At 34.3% G+C, this 22,181-nt stretch overlaps 1 protein-coding gene across 1 annotated transcript in view; it reads left to right on the top strand.

Moving 5' to 3' along the window:
• Positions 1–11,116: 11,116 nt before the first annotated feature.
• Positions 11,117–22,181, top strand: part of LOC128986700 (uncharacterized) — an 85,506-nt gene continuing 74,441 nt past the window's right edge. The window contains exons 1-2 of the mRNA XM_054407189.1: positions 11,117–12,133; positions 17,269–17,460. Coding sequence (XP_054263164.1) covers positions 11,471–12,133; positions 17,269–17,460 — 855 coding nt within the window. The 5' untranslated portion in view covers positions 11,117–11,470. The remainder of the gene's footprint in view (positions 12,134–17,268; positions 17,461–22,181) is intronic.

Consider the following 22,181-nt stretch of genomic DNA (forward strand, 5'->3'; position numbering starts at 1 on the left):
TTGCCATATCTATTTTCCCTGCATTGTTGCCAAGTCTACTCCGTTCAACGTTTGTGTCACTTTATATATTACTATTCTCGCATTTAAAGCGAGCTGGTCTAGTGGTTAGAGCGCGGGACTCCGGTAAATCACTAATGGATTTTATCTAAGTGATATTGCCGTAACCCATAGCTCTAGCCTGAAGTAATGTGAAAAACAATTACGGGCTCGTGTCTACTAGCGTCCTAGGAAAAAAAATCTCGCATTTACAACTACGTATATTTGTTCCGATTGTGAGCTCAAAACTACGGAGATGTAACTGATGTCAACAAACTCTACCCAAACCCACTAGGGGCGGGGGCCACTTAGATCTATATCTATACTTATTTAATACGCAAGCAGGTTTTTTGTGACAATTAGTCCTCCGAAACTACTGAACCGATTGACATGTTTTTGATGTCATTGGAAAGAGCGTAACGTGAAGTTGTGCAGGAAACTTTCTTTTTAGGGAAATAATTAGAGAGTGAGGCCCTGGGGCCTTTTAAAGTTTCGTATTTCTCCATAAGGATAACATAGGAGATAATTTTTATTTACAGAAACATCTGTTTGTTACTTGAAAATAGTCAAAGTCTACTACATAACAATTGCTGTGACTTATGACTGTTAACGTATACTACATTTCAATCAAGGATTGTATAACTTAAAGTTTACTAATAATGGATCTTACTACTTTATTTTAATGCTGGGAATAGTAAAATTTTGTTGAGAATAAATTACCATGATTTAGAAAACTTTACTATAATAGTTTATGTATTTAAAATCTTTGACATTATTAATTCATTTGAAACAAAACAGCTGATCGACAAATCAAACATGACAGTTGTTTCAATTATTTCGTAAGACACTTTTTGTTTTGTTTTCAAACAAACTGCAGCGAAGATGGGTTCCGAACCACTCGGACACCACTAAACTAAACGTAATCGAATGTTATCTCGGTATAACTAGCCTATATGATGTGACTTTAGTTGTTTTTATAATTTTTGGTAAAATAATATTAAATTTTTTAACAAATGAAAGCTAATTCATAGGTTCCGAACCACTGGGACATCACTAACTAAAACATAATCGAATTATATCTTGATTTAACAAAAAAATATGCCCATTTCATAATAAGCTACAAGTTACAACCTGTAATTTGTAATTTCCATTAGATTTGCATTGGGCAATCAGTTGTTTTATTAATAATATTACTTTGTAGTTTATTATGAAATAGGCCCCTGAAAATAATATTTAAATATTTCTTTATCAATTATTCCTCAGCAAAGGTAGGTTCCGAACCACCGAAACATCACGAACCTCATAATCGAATGGTATATTGATTTAACGTTAGATATGACTTTAGTAGTTTTCATTGCCTGGTTGAATAGTATTTTATCAATTTTAAATTAATTGAGCGGAGCGAAGCTCTTATACTACACTCCCTGCTTTTGTTTTACAAATACTCCTCCTGAACGGCTGAAGCGATCTGCACGAAATTTAGCACAGTCATAGTAACCAACCATGGGAAGGTATAAATCTGAAACGGTACAAATCGGACCACAGGGCTTTTCCCTACGTGAATTTAAACTTTTAGAAATTTAACATGGACCTTAAGGGTTAGTTGGTTGCCATGGCATTAATTGCGAGATAACAATAAAAAGGTAAACAAGAGTCAAAACGTATGATAGTCAACGAATCATCTAAAATTGCTCATTACAAACCGTTCAGAGAAAAAGAGAAGAACAATCGGATTAATATCATCGAGTCATCGAGCATACTTTACTACAAAATGAATAACCAATAATAAGGGTCGCCGGAATTAGGCTGATGCACCATTGACTTTAAATACTCCAAATAGCCATTACAGGTATGTGAACCAAATATAGGCCTACCATTGCGTTTGAATACTGTAAAAAACTTCCAATTCATGTGAGCAAGACGTACCATCAATGTAGACTTTGAATAGGTACCTGCAATTCCTATTTCCTGTCTGCAAACATTAAATCTGCAAATAGGACTTCCATTAATGTGAACCAAATATAATATTGAGTTTCGATACTGCAAGCAGAAAATTCGTTTACAAACGTGAACCCGACGTACCATTGGTATGAATATTGCAAAAGTACATTCCATTTAAGTGAAGCAAAAGTAAGCCTACCATAGACTTTGGATAGTGCAATTATAAAAAAAAAGTCAGTGAGGTAGGCGAAGGACTCTAAGGGATTACAGCCTTCACACACACACAGACACACCTACATTGTATTTATGTGAACCAAATTAATTGGCCATTGATTTAGGATACTGCAAGTAGACTATTTATTTACATGAACCAAATGTACCATTAAGTTTGGATACGGCAAGTAAACAATCCGTTTACGTGAACCAGACGTATCATTGACTTTAGAATCTGTAAATAGGCATACCATTTATGCGAACCAAATATATCATTGGCATGGGATACTGCAAGTAGACATTTAATTTATGAGAACCAGATGAAACATAGAATTTGGTTATACTTGTACTTTCTATAGGTTCCTGCAAGTAGACAATTCATTCGCTTAATCCTGACTCATAATTGACTTTGGATACCTACTGAAAATAGGAATTCTATTTCAAATGTGAACCAAATATATCATTGACATAGAATGAATATGCTAGCTCCGCTCAATATTGCAAGCAGACAACTGCATTGTACACCTAGTAAATCTACAGCCACAGGTGGGTTCCGAACCACTAGGCCATTACCGGTTTAAACAAAATCAAATGTTAACTTGATCTAACGATACAAGACCATTGACTATATTATAGACTCAAAGGTATGACTGTTGCTGTTTACATTACATTGCCTAATTAATTAACATTAGGCCTAGCTATTTTTAAAACTTATTAATCTACAGCCTAATGTGGGTTCTGAACCACTGGGTCACGACTAACCCACGTAATCGAATGTTTTTTTTTATTTAACAACTAGCTGCTGTAACCGTGCTTCGCAACGGGAAGTCGAATCAGTTTCATAATCATTGACATAGATATAGAATAAATTATCTATGATAAAGTTTTAAATTACATAATCCTACCATATAGTTGTGTAAAATATATTAAATTTCTTTGGATCAGCTGTCTGAAATTGTGAAATACGCATTTGGCAGTTCTGATCGTTACATTGAAATGTCAACGCAAAGGTAAACATTGTGAATTTTCTCGTGCTTTCATGGAGACTAATTAATATTTACTTTTGGGAAACCTCACCTCAAAACTTTAGACATCCAAGGGGCGTAGCCCGAGAGGAACTCAGGGAAGTGAATATACCTATGACGTGCCTAAATATGTGGACCATCTTTGTGCTTAACTTTGATTGTATCGGTTTAGTATTTAGTCGTGGTCGAGACAGCTGCCCAGACACAGACACCACCTCAATTTTATAATACTGTAGTACTTTCTGTGTTCCCGTTCTACGCACCCCCATCTTGTAGTCAGTGGAAACCTTCGTATACTCAGAACAGCAGTTGGTTTGTATATTTCCAGATATGCTGGCAAAACAATTATAGGACATTTTATAAACCTTCGCAAATACAATATCTGACAATTTCAAGCCAAAACAAATGCTTCGCAATTAAATGTCACCCGGATCGTGTTGGTCCATGTTATATCCAAAGATTGAACTCAAAAAATATTTTATATAATTGGAAGTTACTTTCCACACTAGTAATTCAATTCATTAGTAATTCACAAAAGTAATTCAAATACTACCTCAACCTAACCATTGAACACGGGTATCAAGGATCATCGTCGATATTTGGTTATGATTAATTGGTTAGGCCTACACACCCAAGAGATGGGCAATAAATGGCCTATTGGCTGTTGTATGGTCCAGCGATTGCAGCACATAGCGGTGAGAAGACACGTTGGAAAAGCGAGTTGAGCATAATCCGTAAACCTCTGTTACAATCACCCACTGCAATTGTGATTATTTACTTTACACTTTACACAACCGCCATTGAAGCGCCGTCAATGAGTAGAATATTTTTATCTCAGCTATTGGCGACGCTGATTTAAAAATGTAAGTTTCCCAACTATATACAACACTGATTCAAGGTCTTTTTCCGGTTATCAAAACTCAAGAACAATTTGATACACAAAGAATCTCCGGTTCCTGAACTGAATGATGCCTAATTATTTAATGTCATTTACGGTTACTCATTGTTGCACTAATTAAATCCGTAATGTAAGGAAAAAATGTGTTTAACCTCACTTGGTTAGCATTTGCTTTCAAAACGTGATCGGAAATGGTTGTGGAATTTGTAAACATCATTTGTAGAGTGGAAATGAAATCCGTGCTACGTGCCAAAAATATCTTCTTGAGTTATTGGAAAAAATATCTATCAAACCATTAATGCTCAATTTTTACACCATATTATTTAGGGTAGCTAAAACAAAAGATAAATGATCATAATTTGATGAAAAAACTTTTTTTTGTCACTAACAAAATTTATTAATTTATAAAGTTACACATTTGTGAGGGGTATGTCCATAATTATAGTAATGAAAACCAAGCTAAGTACCTATACTCCAAAACCATAAAACGGGTTATGTGCAGAGTTAGTTATATTAATGTAAACAGTACCTGGGGACCGAGCTTTGCTCGGGGAAAATCATTAGTTTACTCTGAACGCAGTTTAGTATTGCAGATACATTAATCCACTCCCAAACTCCACACTGCTCACCTTTACTACTTCCTTCAACACTCCCTGACTGTTCCCACACTCTGCACCGCTAGCCTTACTACTTCCTTCACCATTTCCTACGTCATGGACCTGTTTGCCTCCCTTCCCATACCATTTTAGGATTGCAGATACTGTACCTTAATCTAATCGGTATTAACAGTTCCCACACTCCGGACTGCTTGCCTTTACTACTTCCTTCACCACTTCCTACATCGCGGACCTGTTTCCCTCCCTTCCCATAGCATTTTAGGATTGCAGATACCTTAATCTAATCATCATAACAGTTCCCAAACTCCACACTGCTAGCCTTTACTACAATCATAGATAAAAAAGTACTGCTAGAATGTATCGAGTAATCTTCAGTATACTCTATGCTCAATAGTAACATACTAATGTTTTTCCTTTTGTACTGTATTTTGTAATTTGATAGTATACTGTAGATAGACATCTTACAAGTCTTTTGTTTAATTTTTCCTTGTTATTTAATTCAGCCAAGATGGTTCTTAGCAACCCATAAGACTAATGTTAAAAAATGTGACTTTCAGTTTAATTTTTCTATGTAATTAGATTTTTGTTGGCAGTTGTAACTGCAATAAACCCTTTTTTAGGCCAGGAATAAACTATTTACAACATTTGAAGAAAATTGTCCGTTTTCGATATCTTGGTGCAAGCATACATACATACAAGCAAACATTGCTCATATTAGAGTATAGGATATCAGTGACAGCTAGAAAAAATAATCTTGATCCAAACAGCTGATCGTTATTTCATAGATGACGTATGTGATAAACATTGTGAGAAACTTGACAAAAATCGCACAAAATTGTGGTTTTGAACTCCGACATTTTATTTACAAATTAAGGAGGCCATATTGTAATAGCTAAAGACACTCTCGCCAATATTCATAGGTACTCTCGTTTTTCAGAAGAAGGCCGCGTACAATGCCTTCTGTGCCGTGACATACAGACAGACATAATAGATAAGACCGGTTTCGGCTTCTTTAATGTAGAAAACGTAAAAATAACCAAAAAATATACAGGGTGTCCCGTAAGTAAACAGCCAAACTCCGGGAAATGGTTCTATGGCTCAAAATAAAGAGAAAATCAAGAATAATATTTTTCCAAAATCACTTGGTTAACCAGATATCCGCCATTTTGTATATTTTACATAAACATTTTTATTTTTGAAATTTTTCAACCGATCTTTATAAAACTTGGTATGTAATTCTGAGCAATGTAGGCTACGGATAAAACTCTAATTTTACTTATATAGAAACGATATGACTAAGTTGTTTACATTTCCTGGTCAAATAGGCTACTATTTAACCATTAAAAAAACCAAAGTAATTTACAGCCAACGATGGATTCCGAACCACTAAGCCATCATTAACCTAAAAAAATTGAATGTTACCTTAATTTATCAATACGATATGACTTAAGTAGTTATTATTGCCTGCCAGAATAATATGTTTATTATTTTGTTTTAATTGAGCTACAGTCAAATGAGGGTTCCGAACCACTGGGCCATCACCAGCTTATAAACACATACAATGTTAACTTGATCTAACAAAACAATATTACCATTGACTATACAATATGGTATGGCTGTTGTTGTTTACATTGCCTGGCAAAATACTATTTAAAATTGTTTACAGTTTAATCTACAACCAAGAACCAAAGGTGGGTTCAGAACAACTGAACACTTATTCAGAACACTTATTGAAGGTTATCTTCAATCAACAATACAATGTGACAACCAATCTACAACCAACGTTTAACGACTGATCGCTGATTTTTACCATCGCTGATAATTATGCCTTTTTATGAAATTGGGATTGCAATAATTTTTTTCTGTGAAATTGTACATTCTATAACACTCATTAATTTACACATATATATAAGAAGAAAGTTTGTTCCAAAATATCAAGCCAAAGCTGATGATAGTAAAATAACATTGGCAAAGCTTTAATAATTTTAAAACGTTACCTATTTGTTAGCAATCTACAAGTGCAGGTGAGTTCCGAATCATTGGAAAATTGCCAATCACAACGGTAAGTTAATTTAAAGAATCGTAACAGTAGAATAATTTGTGATAATTAGTCAGCAAATAATGATTAATTATCAGTCTGTTGATGGTTAATCCGTGAACTGCTGGAGCAAGCTGGTCGTGTAGGAGAGCGTGGGACTTCGGCACTGGAAGTCCAGAGTTCAATTTCCGCCAATCTCCTATGGATTTTATTCAAGTGATAATGCCGCAGCCTCTAGGGCTAGTCTGAAGCAGGTCTGAAGTGATCGATGTAAAATAAAATCCCTGGCATTAGTCTCGATGGAAAATCAGTCAACAGTGTAAATTTTGTCCATTGTAGACAAATATCAAACCACTTTGAATTAATAATACCTACTTTCTATAACAAAAAGTGTGTTCCAAATGCAGACGCAACGTTAAAAGTGGGTAGGTATCAGACTCATTGTTAGGTAGGTCTGGCATGATTGGACCATGTTATTTCCCTTCCAGCGCATTAAACTAACTGTATTATTCACTTCTGAATGACATATTTATGTTCGTTTTTTAATGCTTCAATTCATACTTGGCTTAACATACCTACATTGGTGTGGTCGCCATATCGGAATAAAGTATTAAGTATTAATTAACTATAATTATTATACAATTATTAAATGCACGAAATGGTTTTTTATTGTGTACGATTTGTTTATCATACCCTAGAATGCCAGGCTCTATTACTCAGAACTGTTAACACATTACTATTCACCCTAGGCCTAAAGAGTAGGGGAATTATCACTATAAAGAACATTAGTGTTAGGAGGGATTTGAGCCTAGTTATTATAAAATGCCGTAACTTATGCCATTATGATAAGAACACTGTTATACTTTATCACGAATTAATAATAATGTATTTGTTTGAAAACTTTAATATTTTTGTGAATTGAATAAAGTGTACTAGAGATTAGCTGGATTTGAACCCAACACTTTGGGAGACGCTTCACGCTGTACTTCTAGCTCTAGAACAACTCGCTTATATTTTTTAAAGCAATACAAATTAGTTATAATAAAAAAAAAACAATTATTTACAGCACTATTAGTGACAGTTGCAGTATTATCATTTTTCACGAATTGGTAGTATTAGATGAATAACCTAAAGCATTTATATCACCAAGATAAAGAACAGTGGTGATTGGCGGAATTTGAACCCAAAACCTCGTGACCGAAACCTTACGATCTGCAACTAGACCAGGCTGCTCCCACTACCACTTGTTAAATACATTAATTTTAGTTCGAATAAAATCAACCATTTTACGGTACCATTATTTGGGCACTATTAATCACGAATTGGTAATTTTAGCTTGTTGAGTCTTAATAATTTTTACTAATTGGATAGGGTTGGTTAGTAATTGGGGGGAATCAAACCCATAACATCAATACCGCCCCACAATCTACTCCTAGGACTATACTAGCACGCTCCCATTTGTTAAATCCATTAATATTAGTTATAATACAATAACAAATATTGAATACACTTTTAGTGACAATTAATATACCCTAGTTCATCATGAATTTATAAAATTAGATAAGTAACATTATGTATTGTTTTATCACCTAGATAAACTCAATTGGTGATTACTGGGATTTGAACCCAAATGCTCGAGATCGAAGCCTTGAGTTCTACAACCAAACCAGCTCGCTCCAATTTGTTAAATCCATTATTATTAGTTCAAAAAATTAAAAATTTTACACCACTATCAAGGACAGTTTGATTTTATTACGAATTGGTAATATTAGATAAATAATAACATATTATTATTTTTCATTTTATGTCCTACATTTACATATTAGGACATTGTATTCACCACGGAACTGTTTAGGCATCATCAAGCTAAAAGTAATTATATCTGTGATTAGAAGGATTTAAACCGCGGACCTCAGGGACCGAAGGCCCGTGGTTACGTTGTTCCCTAAATCCCCGTTTACGCGCTTGAATTATTTATCTGCACAAACCTGGATTGCAGAGAAAAAAACTGAATATGTACGTTGACTAACAGAAAATTTAAGCATAAATCCACGAAGGCTTTGCGAGACAGCTAGACATATTTTAGCTTCAGAAATAATTAAAAAATAACGTTCAGTGTAGTTTGCAGAAGATAAAAAGAAGACAGGAAGTGGACTTCCGGTAGTCAAATCGCGATCCCACGATCGGCGCGGCGGAATATTTTTGGCTGGGCCGATAGTTCCCGTGGACGCCACTAGATTCGGCCGAGCGCTGTCGTATCAAGAGGTATCAACAATAGTCAGTTGTTTTAAGGTATCAACTTTGGTGCTGTTTTTATGAATGCAGAATGATGGCTCTATACAAGTCGAGGTATCAACTTGAGGTGATAATTTTTAAGAATATCAACTTTTCATTACTATTGGTTATACAAGACTATAAACTAAATATATAAGAAAGTAACTGTCTAAAATGTTATAAGACACAGAAGTAAACAAATTTCCATAACACATGCTTTAAAATAAACCAATATATACGACGGAAAGAGGTATCAACATAGTCAGGTGTTTTAACGTATCAACTTTGGTGCCGTTTATATGAATGCAAAATGGCGGCTCTATATTGTTCGAGGTATCAACTTTAGGTGATATTTTTTAAGAAGATCAACTTTTGATTACTATTGGTTGGTTATTAAAGACTATAAACTAAACATTTAAGGAAGTATCAGTCTAAGATGTTATAAGACAAAGAAGTAAAACTATTTCCATAAGATAGGCTTTAAAATAAACCAATATATACGACGGAAAGAGGTATCAACATAGTCAGGTGTTTTAACGTATCAACTTTGGTGCCGTTTTTATGAATGCAAGATGGCGGCTCTATATTGGTCGAGGTATCAACTTGAGGTGATATTTTTTAAGAAGATCAACTTTTGATTACTATTGGTTATACATGACTATAAACTAAATATATAACAATATATAAGTCTGAATTTTTATAAAACTTAATAATATACCATCCACTGTAACGTAGGATTCAAAATAAAAAAATATATACGATGGAAAGTGGTATCAACAATTGCAGCACATTTTAAGGTATCAACAATGGTGCTGACTTTATGAATATATATATATATGTCTATATACAGGGTTAGTAAAAAGTGTGGAGACCCCCTGTTATTTTTTTAACGGCCCATACTAGAAAAACTAAACTCGGCACACCATTATGGCATGTTATGAAGTACTTTTTGGGCATAACCGCCACTTGGTTTTCATCCCCAAGATGGGGGATTTTGGGGGAAACTAAAAAATTTCAAACACAAAGACCCACTGAGTGACCCTTCATTTTGAAGGTCCTGGTAAAAGAAAACCATCAACGCAAACTAGAGGTCTCTATCTCAGTTCAGTACAAAATGGCAGCCGATTGAAATTCTCATAAGTTCCCAAACCCAAAATGGGGGATTTTGGGGGAAACTCAATTTTTTTTAATGATAAGCCCCATCGAGTGACCCCTCATTTTGAAGGTCATAATAAAAGAAAACTAACAACACAAACTATAGGTCTCTATCTTAACACAGTAAAATATGGCAGCCAATTCAATATAAAATTGCAAGTTATTTCCGATTTTAAAGATTTCAATCACCTTCCTTTTTTTACTGGATTGAGATAGAAACCTCTAGTTTGCGTTGTTAGTTTTCTTTTACCAGGACCTTCAAAATGAGGGGTCACTTGATGGGGCTTATCATTAAAAACTTTTGAGTTTCCCCAAAAAACCCCCATTTTGGGTTTGGTAAGCAAGTGGCTATTAGGCTTAAAAAGTACTTCATAACATGCCATAAAGGTGTGCCGAGTTTAGTTTTTCTAGTATGGGCCGTTAAAAAACCCTGTATATATATACATATATAAAAATTTGAACGAATGGTGTTTTTGGCCTCTGGGGACATCAAAATGAAAAAGTAAATCGGTCCCGGGTCTAGGTCTTACCGTGCCACCTACAATAATAGCTACTTCCCTATAGGAAAATTCGCTAAAAGGTAATAGGGGGTCTCCTGACTTTTTTATTAACACTGTACCCCAAATCTCGTTGCTAACATGCTGATCAATACAACTGCCGATCAAGTATGTTGCCAATGATACTATGTTAAAGGTTGTTTATAAGCTAATGGGAGAAGTATGTGTCAGATTAGATTGCTGAAACCGTTTATTTAATACCAGTTTTATATTTCTCTGTGTTCAACCCCAACCATAGCCCCAATAAATGTCAATGATCACATGATTTTGTAAAAACAATTAAGGTTTGATTCCACTTGGTTGTCAAATAATTTTGTAAACATATAGTACTTAGGTTAAAATTCAGTTGGCTTATTATTTAAACTCAGGTAGTTTTCTACGTGAAGCTGGTTAATGTGCAAATCATTATCAAAACTCAAATCTAAATTTGTTTTCTTAAACTAAATAAAAAAAAATATATTGGTGTCAACAATTTATTACAAAGTTACAGAGAAATAAATACATTTTAAACAACACATGAGTTAAGAGGAATATTAAAACAAACATTTTTTATCTCAGAAATCAAAATTTCACAAGAATCTATAAAAAAATACTTGCCAATAATGTATTCCTCTGATCAAAATCATCTTTAAAGTTTACTTTCACCTCTTAAACTTCAGAAAAAGCTTTGGGCACAAATCAAAATAGAAACCAGGAGTACCTATGTTTAAGAAGAAATGGATTTTTGGCTTCCGAAAGACACCAATATGAACAATCCCATGGAAATTCATAACAGTGATCAACTAGAGAACAAAATGTATACAAATGACCAAAGAACAAGACTTGAAAAAAAGACTGCCCACAATAGGAATCCTGAAAGAAGTTGTCAATGTAGTAAAGACAAGAACAACCGGCTGCCAATAATTTTTCAAAATAAAATGTATGATATAGCTGAGGAATCGTCTTATATATGCGAGCAAATTAGCAACTATAAGGATGTTGAAGCTACTAACAATTTAAAAGATCGCATCATCTTAAGATGTAGTCCAAGAGTACAAAGACATATCGTTAACAAAGAAAATTACAGGGAGTGTGACACCAACAACATTGATAGTTATGTCTACCCCCCTGTAGAACAATTTACATCAGATACTTCTTATAACAAGAAAGAGTTCAGTTCAGTTAAACACTCTAATGGAAGTCTGGACCAATTTTCCCTCAAAAGACAAGACTTTATAAAACAAATACCACTTCTTCCTTCTATAGTTCATGAACAGAAATTTTCCAAATCATATCCAGAAGAGATATTCAGAAGACAAAGATCAATTAAATGTAAACATCTTCATAAGACTTTCAAAAATTGCTTATGGACTTTATTTTACACAAATGCTTCCCTTTTGGTAAGTTTTTATAACAACGGTACCTATTTAATATGCAGTAAGAAAAAAGATTGATGCGGATTGTTTTGTTTCAGTAAAACCATATTTTTATTCAGTTGATATGGATATACAACACATTTACTTGACAAATCCTGTTTAGGTCTTTACTTCTTTTTCAATGACTAAACAATTGCTTGATTCATGTTTAAATTATTTATAGATTTATCCAGTGCTTGATTTGTAAACTACCCCCGCCGCAGCAAACCTGCAGACTAAGCAAATTTCCATCTACACATCTGGAATTCCACTAAATTATTCCCTTAAAATTGTCAGATTTATTTCCTATTTAAATATCATTAATATTAATGAGTACTTAGGTTTGCTGCTACAGGGAAGAAAACAGGGGGTTTTTATTGAAATATTAATAGCTTAGTATGAAGTAAACAAAATTTCAAAATTTCATTAAAATATGTCCATAGACAAGCAAGCTACAACACTGTATTTATTCTCCATAAGAATAACATGGTAATTTTAAATTTACACTATTTTGCGATTTTTCCGTAACCGTTAGGCATGCAACAATGCTTCAATATACTAAATTATTTGTTTTTTTTTGAGCTCTACAAAATGGTTTACAAAGAAATTGCAAAATTGTATGTTTTCAGGGTGAAAAATTAGAAAAACCCATTTTTACCCCTTAAAACCCCCCATAAACCCCTGTTCCCATAGTCCGATCATGCTGGTTCGCGAACTCGTTTGAATAAATGTAGGTTTACATGTTTATACCAAATTTTATCAAAATCGGATCATTTTTGCTCGAGTTATCGCGCTAACGGACACATATATAAATATATATATATATATATATATATATATGAATTTGAACGGATGGTGTTTTTGACCTCTGGGGACCTCAAAACGAAAAACTAAATCGGTCCCGGGTCCAGGTCTTACCATGAGACCTACGGTAATAGCTTATTCCCTATATGGGAAATTCGCTAAAATGAGGTGCTGGACCTGAAACCATATTTTTATCTTTCCGAAAGAGAGGTAGTACTGGAATGGTTGTTCCGCCGCAAATCGGCACTGCATTTATCATTAGTATCTATTATTTTTCAGTACAAATTGATCTCATCAACCATCCATTGAAATTAAAATAATATAATGCAACAACCTTTTGCTACATCAAACATTCTTGCTTTAAAACATAGGCATGTACTAACTGTTAAAGCAACTATTTCACTAGCAATCACTTTTGAGAAAAAAACATGCATATAAATTGAAAGATAAACATTAATTTACAAAAGAAATGTCTTTCACTACTCAAGTAATTACTTTATACAATGTGCCTAATTCAACATTACCTATTTATTTTTTTATTAAAATTTCCTTTTTAATTTGGAAATTTCTCATTGTAGAAATTTGCTTAATTGAAAATTTGTACAATAATTTAAAAATATATGGATTTCTATTAGCCTAATTATTTAACATTGTCATGTCTGTTTCAAAAACTACCTATATAAAACTCTTAACAATAAATTTACTAATTAATTAGTAAATATTAATAATACAGTACCGGTACGTAATTTAGGAAAATTCAACAATCTCAATTAATAGACTTGCTAGGGATCCATATCATCCGAATAAAATAAAATAAGCTTGAATCAAAGAAAAGTAAGTACTGTTGTACTATTCCCGGACCATTAGTATATAAGATATATGATTTTGAACAGGTGGTGTTTTTGGCCTCTGGGGATATAAAACAAAAAAAAAATAAATCAGTCCTGAGTCTTGAGTATTACCATGAGACCTACAGTAATAGCGTAAATCCCTATATGTGAGATTATGCTAATTAAAGTAAATTTTAAAACACCTAGTTCACTTCTAAATATTGCTTGGTATTCACAACAATTAAAACAAATAAGTAAATTTTTGACGGAAAATGTTGTTATAACAACCAAAACTTTAACTATGCCATCTTTTGATACTGTACTGACAACGGACTCTCCACAATGTTCGTGAAATAATAGTGTTTTGTGGGTTAGGGCTGTAAATTAATTACCAACTTGTATTGAGATCTGAGCTTTGTCTTCCCTCCTCTCCTTGAAGGAATATCCTGAGCGCTCTAGTACTAGTATTACCATGTATCGATATTTTGAGGTGCAAATCCTTAGGGCTATGCATGCATGAACTGTGACACTTATTTACCCTCATTGGTCTTAAATTTGATCCCATAGTATGAAAACATTCATGTGAACGTTATACATGACAATTAGGTAACAGTTTATTACATAGACCTGAGGATTTAACTGTCACAAAACATTTATGAAAATAAACTGTATCAGCAATATGACACATACTTTCTCCCAGCCCTTGTCATGGAAATGCTTTAGGAGTAACCATGAAAATTTATGGAGAAAGTTGCAATACCCTTTTGAACGGTAATTTTTACAGCATTGAGGGTTGCACAATTTTATAAAAGTTAATAGGACCATAACATACTACATTTGAATATAAACCGTTCAGGCCGTTTTTGTATAAACTTGATTATTCTTTAATTTTGTAGGTTTTCATTGGAAAATCGTCATTAAAAATCAAAATATTGAAAAATGAAAAAACACTCTTGGAGATACCATGAATTAGTACCCAAATACCAATTTTAATCAAAATCAGACCACAGGTGTGGACTGTAGCTCTGTACACATCCACACACACACACACACACACATCCTTTCGAAAACTACCTTTTTTGGGTTCAGGAGGGCCCAAAATGGATTATTCCACCCAAAAAGTTTTGACGAAAACAAATACTTTTCCATTTACTATGTACAGAGGGAGAAAGTGATAATTATAATTTTTGAATGAAAATATAGAACCATGAAAACCAATATTGATTTATGTTTGTAAAAATTTATCTAGAGTCATATTTCTTTTAGTGAATATTAAGAATCATGTAACAGAAGATTTTTTGAGAATGGCTTATTTTGCTTTCTTTGAAAGCATTCTGAGATATGGTCTGATTGTTTGGGGAAATGGAGTTCGCATGGATAATATATTAATCATACAGAAGAAAGCTCTTAGAATACTTACTAATTCCTATAGTCTGGAGCATTGTAAACCACTTTTCATCCAAACTGGAATCCTTACCATTGTCAACCTTGGTATATTAGAAGTATTACTCCATGTCAAAATGAATTTAAGTGATTACCACCCTAGAAGTTTTATACACACACTAGCTGGCCCGACAGACGTCGTCCTGTCCTAATATGGTTTTATGTCAATGCTTGTTCATTTTCAAGATGAGCTCGTTCGCATGGCTCAATCACACCCTGGTCAAAATTCGTTTGCCACGCTTACTCACCTTTAGGTTGGAGCTCGTTCGCTGCGCTCACTTGCCATCAGGTTCCTGTCCTAATATGGTTTTATGTCAATGCTTGTTCATTTTCAAGATGAGCTCGTTCGCATGGCTCAATCACGCCCTGGTCAAAATTCGTTTGCCACGCTTACTCACCTTTAGGTTGGAGCTCGTTCGCTGCGCTCACTTGCCTTCAGTTAGCTCGTTCGCAACGCTAACTCGCCTCCAGGTTGAAGTTCGTTCGCTACGCTCACTCACCTTTTTGGTTGCAAATTAGCTGTTGTCGTAAATTAAAAAAATTGATAGTGCTGCACCCTTTTGGTAAACCTATTAACTTGTTAATGCTATTGAACATCACAGAATCAAATTTTTTAGTTGAACCAGCTGTTAAGATTCTTTAATGAGTACTCATAAGGTTAACATGGGAAACTCCAGAGCCACTGGGGCGGAGCCCTTTTGACGGATCTGCACCAAACTTCACACAAACCATCCTTGAATAATAATAAATAATGCCTGAAAGTTTTATTACAATCTGTCGAGCGGTTTCGGAGTCCATAAAGGACAAACATACAAACATACATTGGATTTTATATATATAGATAACCACAACACTCGTAATGAAAATAAGCTGGATGTAGACTCCCAAAAACTATGAATTACCTAGGATTAAATATGTTCAACAAGCTGCCAAATGTCTGCCTAAACATGTCTGTAACTGTTTTTAGTAAATAGCTCCCTAAATGGCTTTTAAACAACTCTTTTAGCGAATTTACCATATAGGGAATATTAGCGAATTTCCCATATAGGGAATATTAGCGAATTTCCCATATAGGGAATAAGCTATTACCGTAGTACTCATGGTAAGACCTGGACCCGGGACCGATTTACTTTTTCGTTTTGAGGTCCCTAGAGGCCAAAAACACATTCGTTCAAATTCATATATACATATATATATATATATATATATGTGTCCGTTAAATGATCCGATTTTGATGGAATTTGGTACAAACGTGTAAACCTACATTTATTTGAACGAGTTTGCGAATCAGCATGAACGAACTATGGGAACAGGGGTTTATGGGGGGTTTTATGGGGTAAAATTAGGTTTTTCCCATTTTTGACCCTAAAAACACAAAATGTCAAAATTTCTTTCCAAACCATTCTGTAGAGCTTAAAAAAACAAATAATTTAGTATATTGAAGCGTTGTTATGCGCCTAATGGTTGCGGAGAAAATTCAAAAAATTTTAAATTTAAAATTCTAATGTTATTCTTATGGAAAATAGTCAACTGTTGTAGTTTGCTTGTTTATGAACAAATTTTGTTCGAATTTGGAAAATACATTCATTTCTTACTAAACTATTAAGATTTTACAACAAAAATACCCCCCCCCCCCCCTGTTGCAGCAAACCTAAGTGCTCGTTAAACTAATTATATTAAAATAAGGAATAAAATGTGATATTTTTAAGGAGACATTTTCTTGTAAATCCAATCAGGCAAATGGAAATTCACTTAGTCTGCAGGTTTGCTGCGGCGGGGGTATTTATAATGTTAGTTAAGTTTTTTATACCTGCCCACATGAGACTGATCTTATGTAATTTAACTAAATGTTGTGTATGCATGGTATTGTAAATGTTTTTTTCTATGTAGGCCTACATGTCATATGTGTTTATTACATTTTCTTATTGTTAGACCGTTAGAAGTGTTGTAAATGTTGGTTTATTCGATGCGATCTTGTGACAATGCCTATTATTGCTAACTTATAATGTGCTGAATGACTGAATAAATGCCTTATTCTTTCAGGTCCTTGGGTTGATCCTGCTGATTCTAGCTTTATCACACTTTTTAGCAAAGAAGTACATCAGTATTGTAACTGAAGAAACAGGATTTGTAATTTGGCTTTGGGTGATATTGATACTTTCAGCTCTTATTGTTATTGTTGGAGTTTATGGAATAATCACTTCAATAAATCCGAACAAATGCAGGATTGTTTCCGTAAGTACAAATACTGTTAAAACAGTAAATATTTCTTTTACTTGATCTACTAGACATACTCGTACATCTGCTGAGTAAACTAATGTTTATAAATAATACACTAAGACTTAGAAACAAAATTCTAAAATAGGAAGCTTAGTAATAAAAGAATTGGAATGTCAACGTCTTGATATCAATGTACCCAATGGCGGCTCTTCACTTGACTAGCCAATTGTTCACAATTTATACATAACTGGTTCCTTAGGAGCTCCCCGGGACAACAGGGTTAAACAATAGAAGCAGTGGCGTAACAGCCGCCCCCGCAGACCCCGCGGTGCGGGGGGGCCCGCGAGGTTTAGGGGCCCGCGAGGTTAAGATACCCTTTTCTCATAAAACCGTCCGTAAAACCGATCCTTTGTTCACAAATGTTTTTCTCTCCTGACAAATTATAAATAAAAAAACGATGTGTTGGTAGATACTTTTATTCTGCCAAATCTACTAAAGTTTTATCTTTTAATTAACAATATTGTTAACGAAACGCCAACGCTCACTACGATCACCCGACGATGTGTATTGTCAGTGTGGTTGTGTAGCTTCATGCTAGCGCTAGGAGCTGTGTGCCTGCCTGCCGGCCTGCCGCCGCGCCGTGGCGACACACACTCGGAGCCAGCCCCTCGGCCTCCCCCCTCCCCCACTAACCGCTCACGTGTACTCAGCTGACCGTAGATCACCTGATTTTGGAGATCCATTCCATGCGGATTGCGAGTGACTCGTCAGTAGTGCATGTCGCGAGAGTTTCTCAATCAGGTGGCATGTCATTAAATTGTGCTAATTTAGTGAAGCACTAACATTTACAGTTGGGACCACGAAAGTTTGCAGTTGGCGGCAGCCAATCACAAGACTAGTGCGACGTTGCCATATCGCCCTTTGACGACACTAATTAAAATACTAAACAACATTTTTTAAACAGCTGGTATTATTCGATTTGGCAACACCGCACTGTCCTCATTGGCTCATTTGAAGTCAAATGGTAAATATGCTACTCCCTCAACTGCAAACCTTCGTGGTCCCGACTCAAATTATAGTTGGAAGCTTGGTTGAGTTTAGTAATGAATGTGAATGGTGGATTAATGTAGTAGCCCATATATATTAATCACGGACATAACTCCCAAGTTTATTATCACTGTGACAGTGACAAAATATAAAATATGTTTCAAGGACGACTCTGGTCGTGTGGTTGAAGAATAGGTAAATACTTGATATTGCTAGAGACCATCCTCTGCCAGTCTGATCGTGTAGGCCGTATGCCTGCCGTCACCTACGTCATGTGATAGTTGTGGTGTGGTGATGGTTGTGGTATATAGTGCTGTGGTGGGGAATGGGAGGGGTAGTAGGGGGCCCACAGACATATTTGCGGGGGGGCCCGGGGAAATACTGTTACGCCACTGAATAGAAGATTTAGAGGCGGTTCACGAGCTCGGGTTTATAGTAGTCCGAGCCCAGAATCCAGACATAACCGGTATTTGCACCTTGGCTTAAACAATCGGGTTCTTGAGCTTGAGACTTTATAAGCAGCGGCCGAAACTGATAGACTCCACACAATTAGTGCAGGGATAAAACCTGGTTATAATAGTTGGTTTCACAAGTGAAATTACAGATAGTCCCGGCTTTCAAAGATAAACTTGGTGGATTAACGAGTCAAGTCCGAGCCCAAAATGAGAGAAGCTCGGACTGAGGAACAATGAAGTTTGGGCGGCTCCAACTTAGACCTGGTAGGGGGCAAGTTAAATATGACATCATGCCGGGATTATCTCATTATCTCCTTTATTTTTATTATTTTTAAAAACTGATGTTTTAGTATAGTAAGATATGGTCTCATTAAATTCTTAACAATTTTATCTAAAGCAGTTTTCAAAATTTAGAAGAAATTTATAAGGATTTTATCATTTATGCCTAAAAGAACCTCATGCAGAGCTTTATTTGCTAAATACGAGATATTAACTTTGCCTTCACTTTATATATTTAAAATTATGGTGAATTTTAAAATTAATTATCAAATGTACAATGATAAACAAATCAGTCATCCGTATCCTACACGCTCAAAAACATTTCAATATCCAAGACATCGCCTATGTTTATATGAAAGATCTCATTATATGGGATTAAGGCTTTACAACAGTCTACCCACTAATTTCAAAGAAATTAACAGTATTTCAAAATTTAAAAATGATTTCAAACGATACCTTTTACAGAAAAATTATTATAAGATTTCCGATTATTTAAATGATAAGTAAATATATATTTAGTTTAAGCTATGTGGATTTTAGTTTTATTATGTAGTGTTAAAGATCTCTGACAATATCACCTGTTTCACCAGCTAACACTGGATCTGTAAAATGTTTTTGTGATAATAAAGTAATATTTCATTTCATTTCATCACCCACAACACCATATTAAAAAAATATGTAAAAATTGGTAAAAAACGCTTAGAGTTTAACAAATTTAACGAACCCCTTGAAATGATGCACGTAACAAAGATTTATTACAGAAATAGTTTGACTGATAAACCTCTTTTAATTACAATCTAAACGGTAAAATAATTGTAACGTTAAAATAATGTGTATAAATAATTGACCAGAAACAGTTTTTCTGCCATGGGAAACATCATAAGCATCATTGATTTTTTAGGTAAAAAAAAAACATTCGACTCAATTGACAGAAATTTATTGCTAACAAAATTAATTGGAACAGATCGGTGTCAGAGGCACTGCTCTCACATGGTTCAAAAACTATTTATCTGACGGACATCAAGTGGTTTCCATCTGTGGTGTGAAGTGATGCAAATTCAATTGAGTATGGGGTTATTCAGGGAAGTACTCTGGGGCCTATACTTTTTCTAATTTATACAAACAACATTTCTAAACTCAACCTAAATGGTGAACTGTTCTTATTTGCTGACGACACATTAGTTTTGATAAAGGGTTGTTTGTGGGAGGATGTCAGGTCCAAAGCTCTTGATGACCTCTTACTTCTAAAGAAATGGTTAGATCAAAACGTGCTCTAACTTAATGTAACCAAGACTAAATTTCTTCCCATATCACACAGAATCAGCACTGATTACAGTCTACACAATTTGAAGATTCATTGCTGTGGCAACCATAACATTTTATCTTGTAATTGTGAATACATTGAAAGGGTAGATTATTATAAATATTTGGGTGTTTATTTTGACTACCGAATGAAGTGGACAGAGCATGTAGATTTCTTGAAGAAAAAGATTCGTAAATATATCTATGCTTTTAACCAATTGAGTGAAATTTTAGACGAGGATGAGGTAAAGCGAGCTTATTTCCCTTATGTGCAATCCTTGATATCATTTGGAATTATTTGCTGGGGAGCATGCTATCACACCACCTTGGAACCCTTGAATGTAATCCAAAGATCAATTTTGAAAAAGTTGCTTTTAGAAAAAATAGAAGGTACACTGACACTCTATTCTGTGGTGAGACGGGAATATTACCGGTCAGACATCTTTTCATCCAGTGTCTTCTTAATCACACACTCAAAAACTCAACTTGATTCTTACAGCAGTCACATATCAGCACTTCACAAAATACTCGCACAATGTTAGAATATCTGTTCCTCAGCTACATAAATCAGTTCTAACTACCAACTGTTTTTATGTTGCTCAGATCCTATATCGAAATTTAATTCAAAAATATGATATTCAACACGTTTTCAGTTTACTCTCATTACAGAAATTCAAAAGTCATATTCTTGTTTTACTGCACTCCATTACCAAAGAAGAGGCCGAGACTTTGATTAGACCAAACCATACTTGATTCTGACTAAAAATCCTTGACCCTTCGACCCCCTCACCCTCTAAATGTCTTCTTTTGATTGAACTGGCTTTGTTTGGTTGTCGTCACCGACATTCTCACATCCGCATTTAAGTTTTCTTTCAAATAATTAAGGAAAAAAATCTTTCCCATATTCAGTTTTTTTGCCCTTAAAATTACGTAGACTGATAACAACCAGGCCTATGCACAGGCACCTGCACATGTAGGCGAGTGAAAATTTAAAAACGTACGTTTTCAGGAAAAGCACTTTATAAATTTTTTTCCCCTTTTTTCAAAACTTTTATTATTATTTTTATTTCATTAACATTTGAAGTTTCATAAAATGTCCATGGTAACGCAATATCTTTGGTATTTTTTTTTAAAAAGAGCATCTTTAGTGGAAAAACACAAAATCCTGTCACGACCATAACAGACGTTTAAATGAATATTAAAAATAGTTAATATTATTTTTATAACTATGTTTTGCTATAAACTAATTTACTTTTATGACCATTATACAATAAAAAGGTCACTGAGCTTTTGGTATATTTGGTCTTTCTAGAAAAAAATAAAAATACTCAAAAAATTGGAAAAAGCCAATAAAATCTTTTTAAGTTTGTATAACTCCGAAAAAACTTACCTGAGACCCGAAAAATCGTTATGTTTGTATAGAGGTGTGCTTCTTTTGTGAATAAATCATTGAAATATGACGATATTTTAATTTTTGAAATTTTTATGATAGAAATCATAAACGTGATGGTCAGGGACAAGCGGTACGGTCGTGAATTTTCTGAAATAATCTAAATCTTTCTAAACAATCCTTCAATTATACTGTTAGTTATAATAAAATAAGTGTTTCAATTGAACTAAACTGTTCAAATTACAATTATATTAAAGTTATTG

This window comes from Macrosteles quadrilineatus, unplaced genomic scaffold (assembly GCF_028750875.1).
Source record: "Macrosteles quadrilineatus isolate MER2022 unplaced genomic scaffold, UCM_ALF_1.0 Scaffold_2__2_contigs__length_208266976, whole genome shotgun sequence".
NCBI lineage: Eukaryota > Metazoa > Arthropoda > Insecta > Hemiptera > Cicadellidae > Macrosteles > Macrosteles quadrilineatus.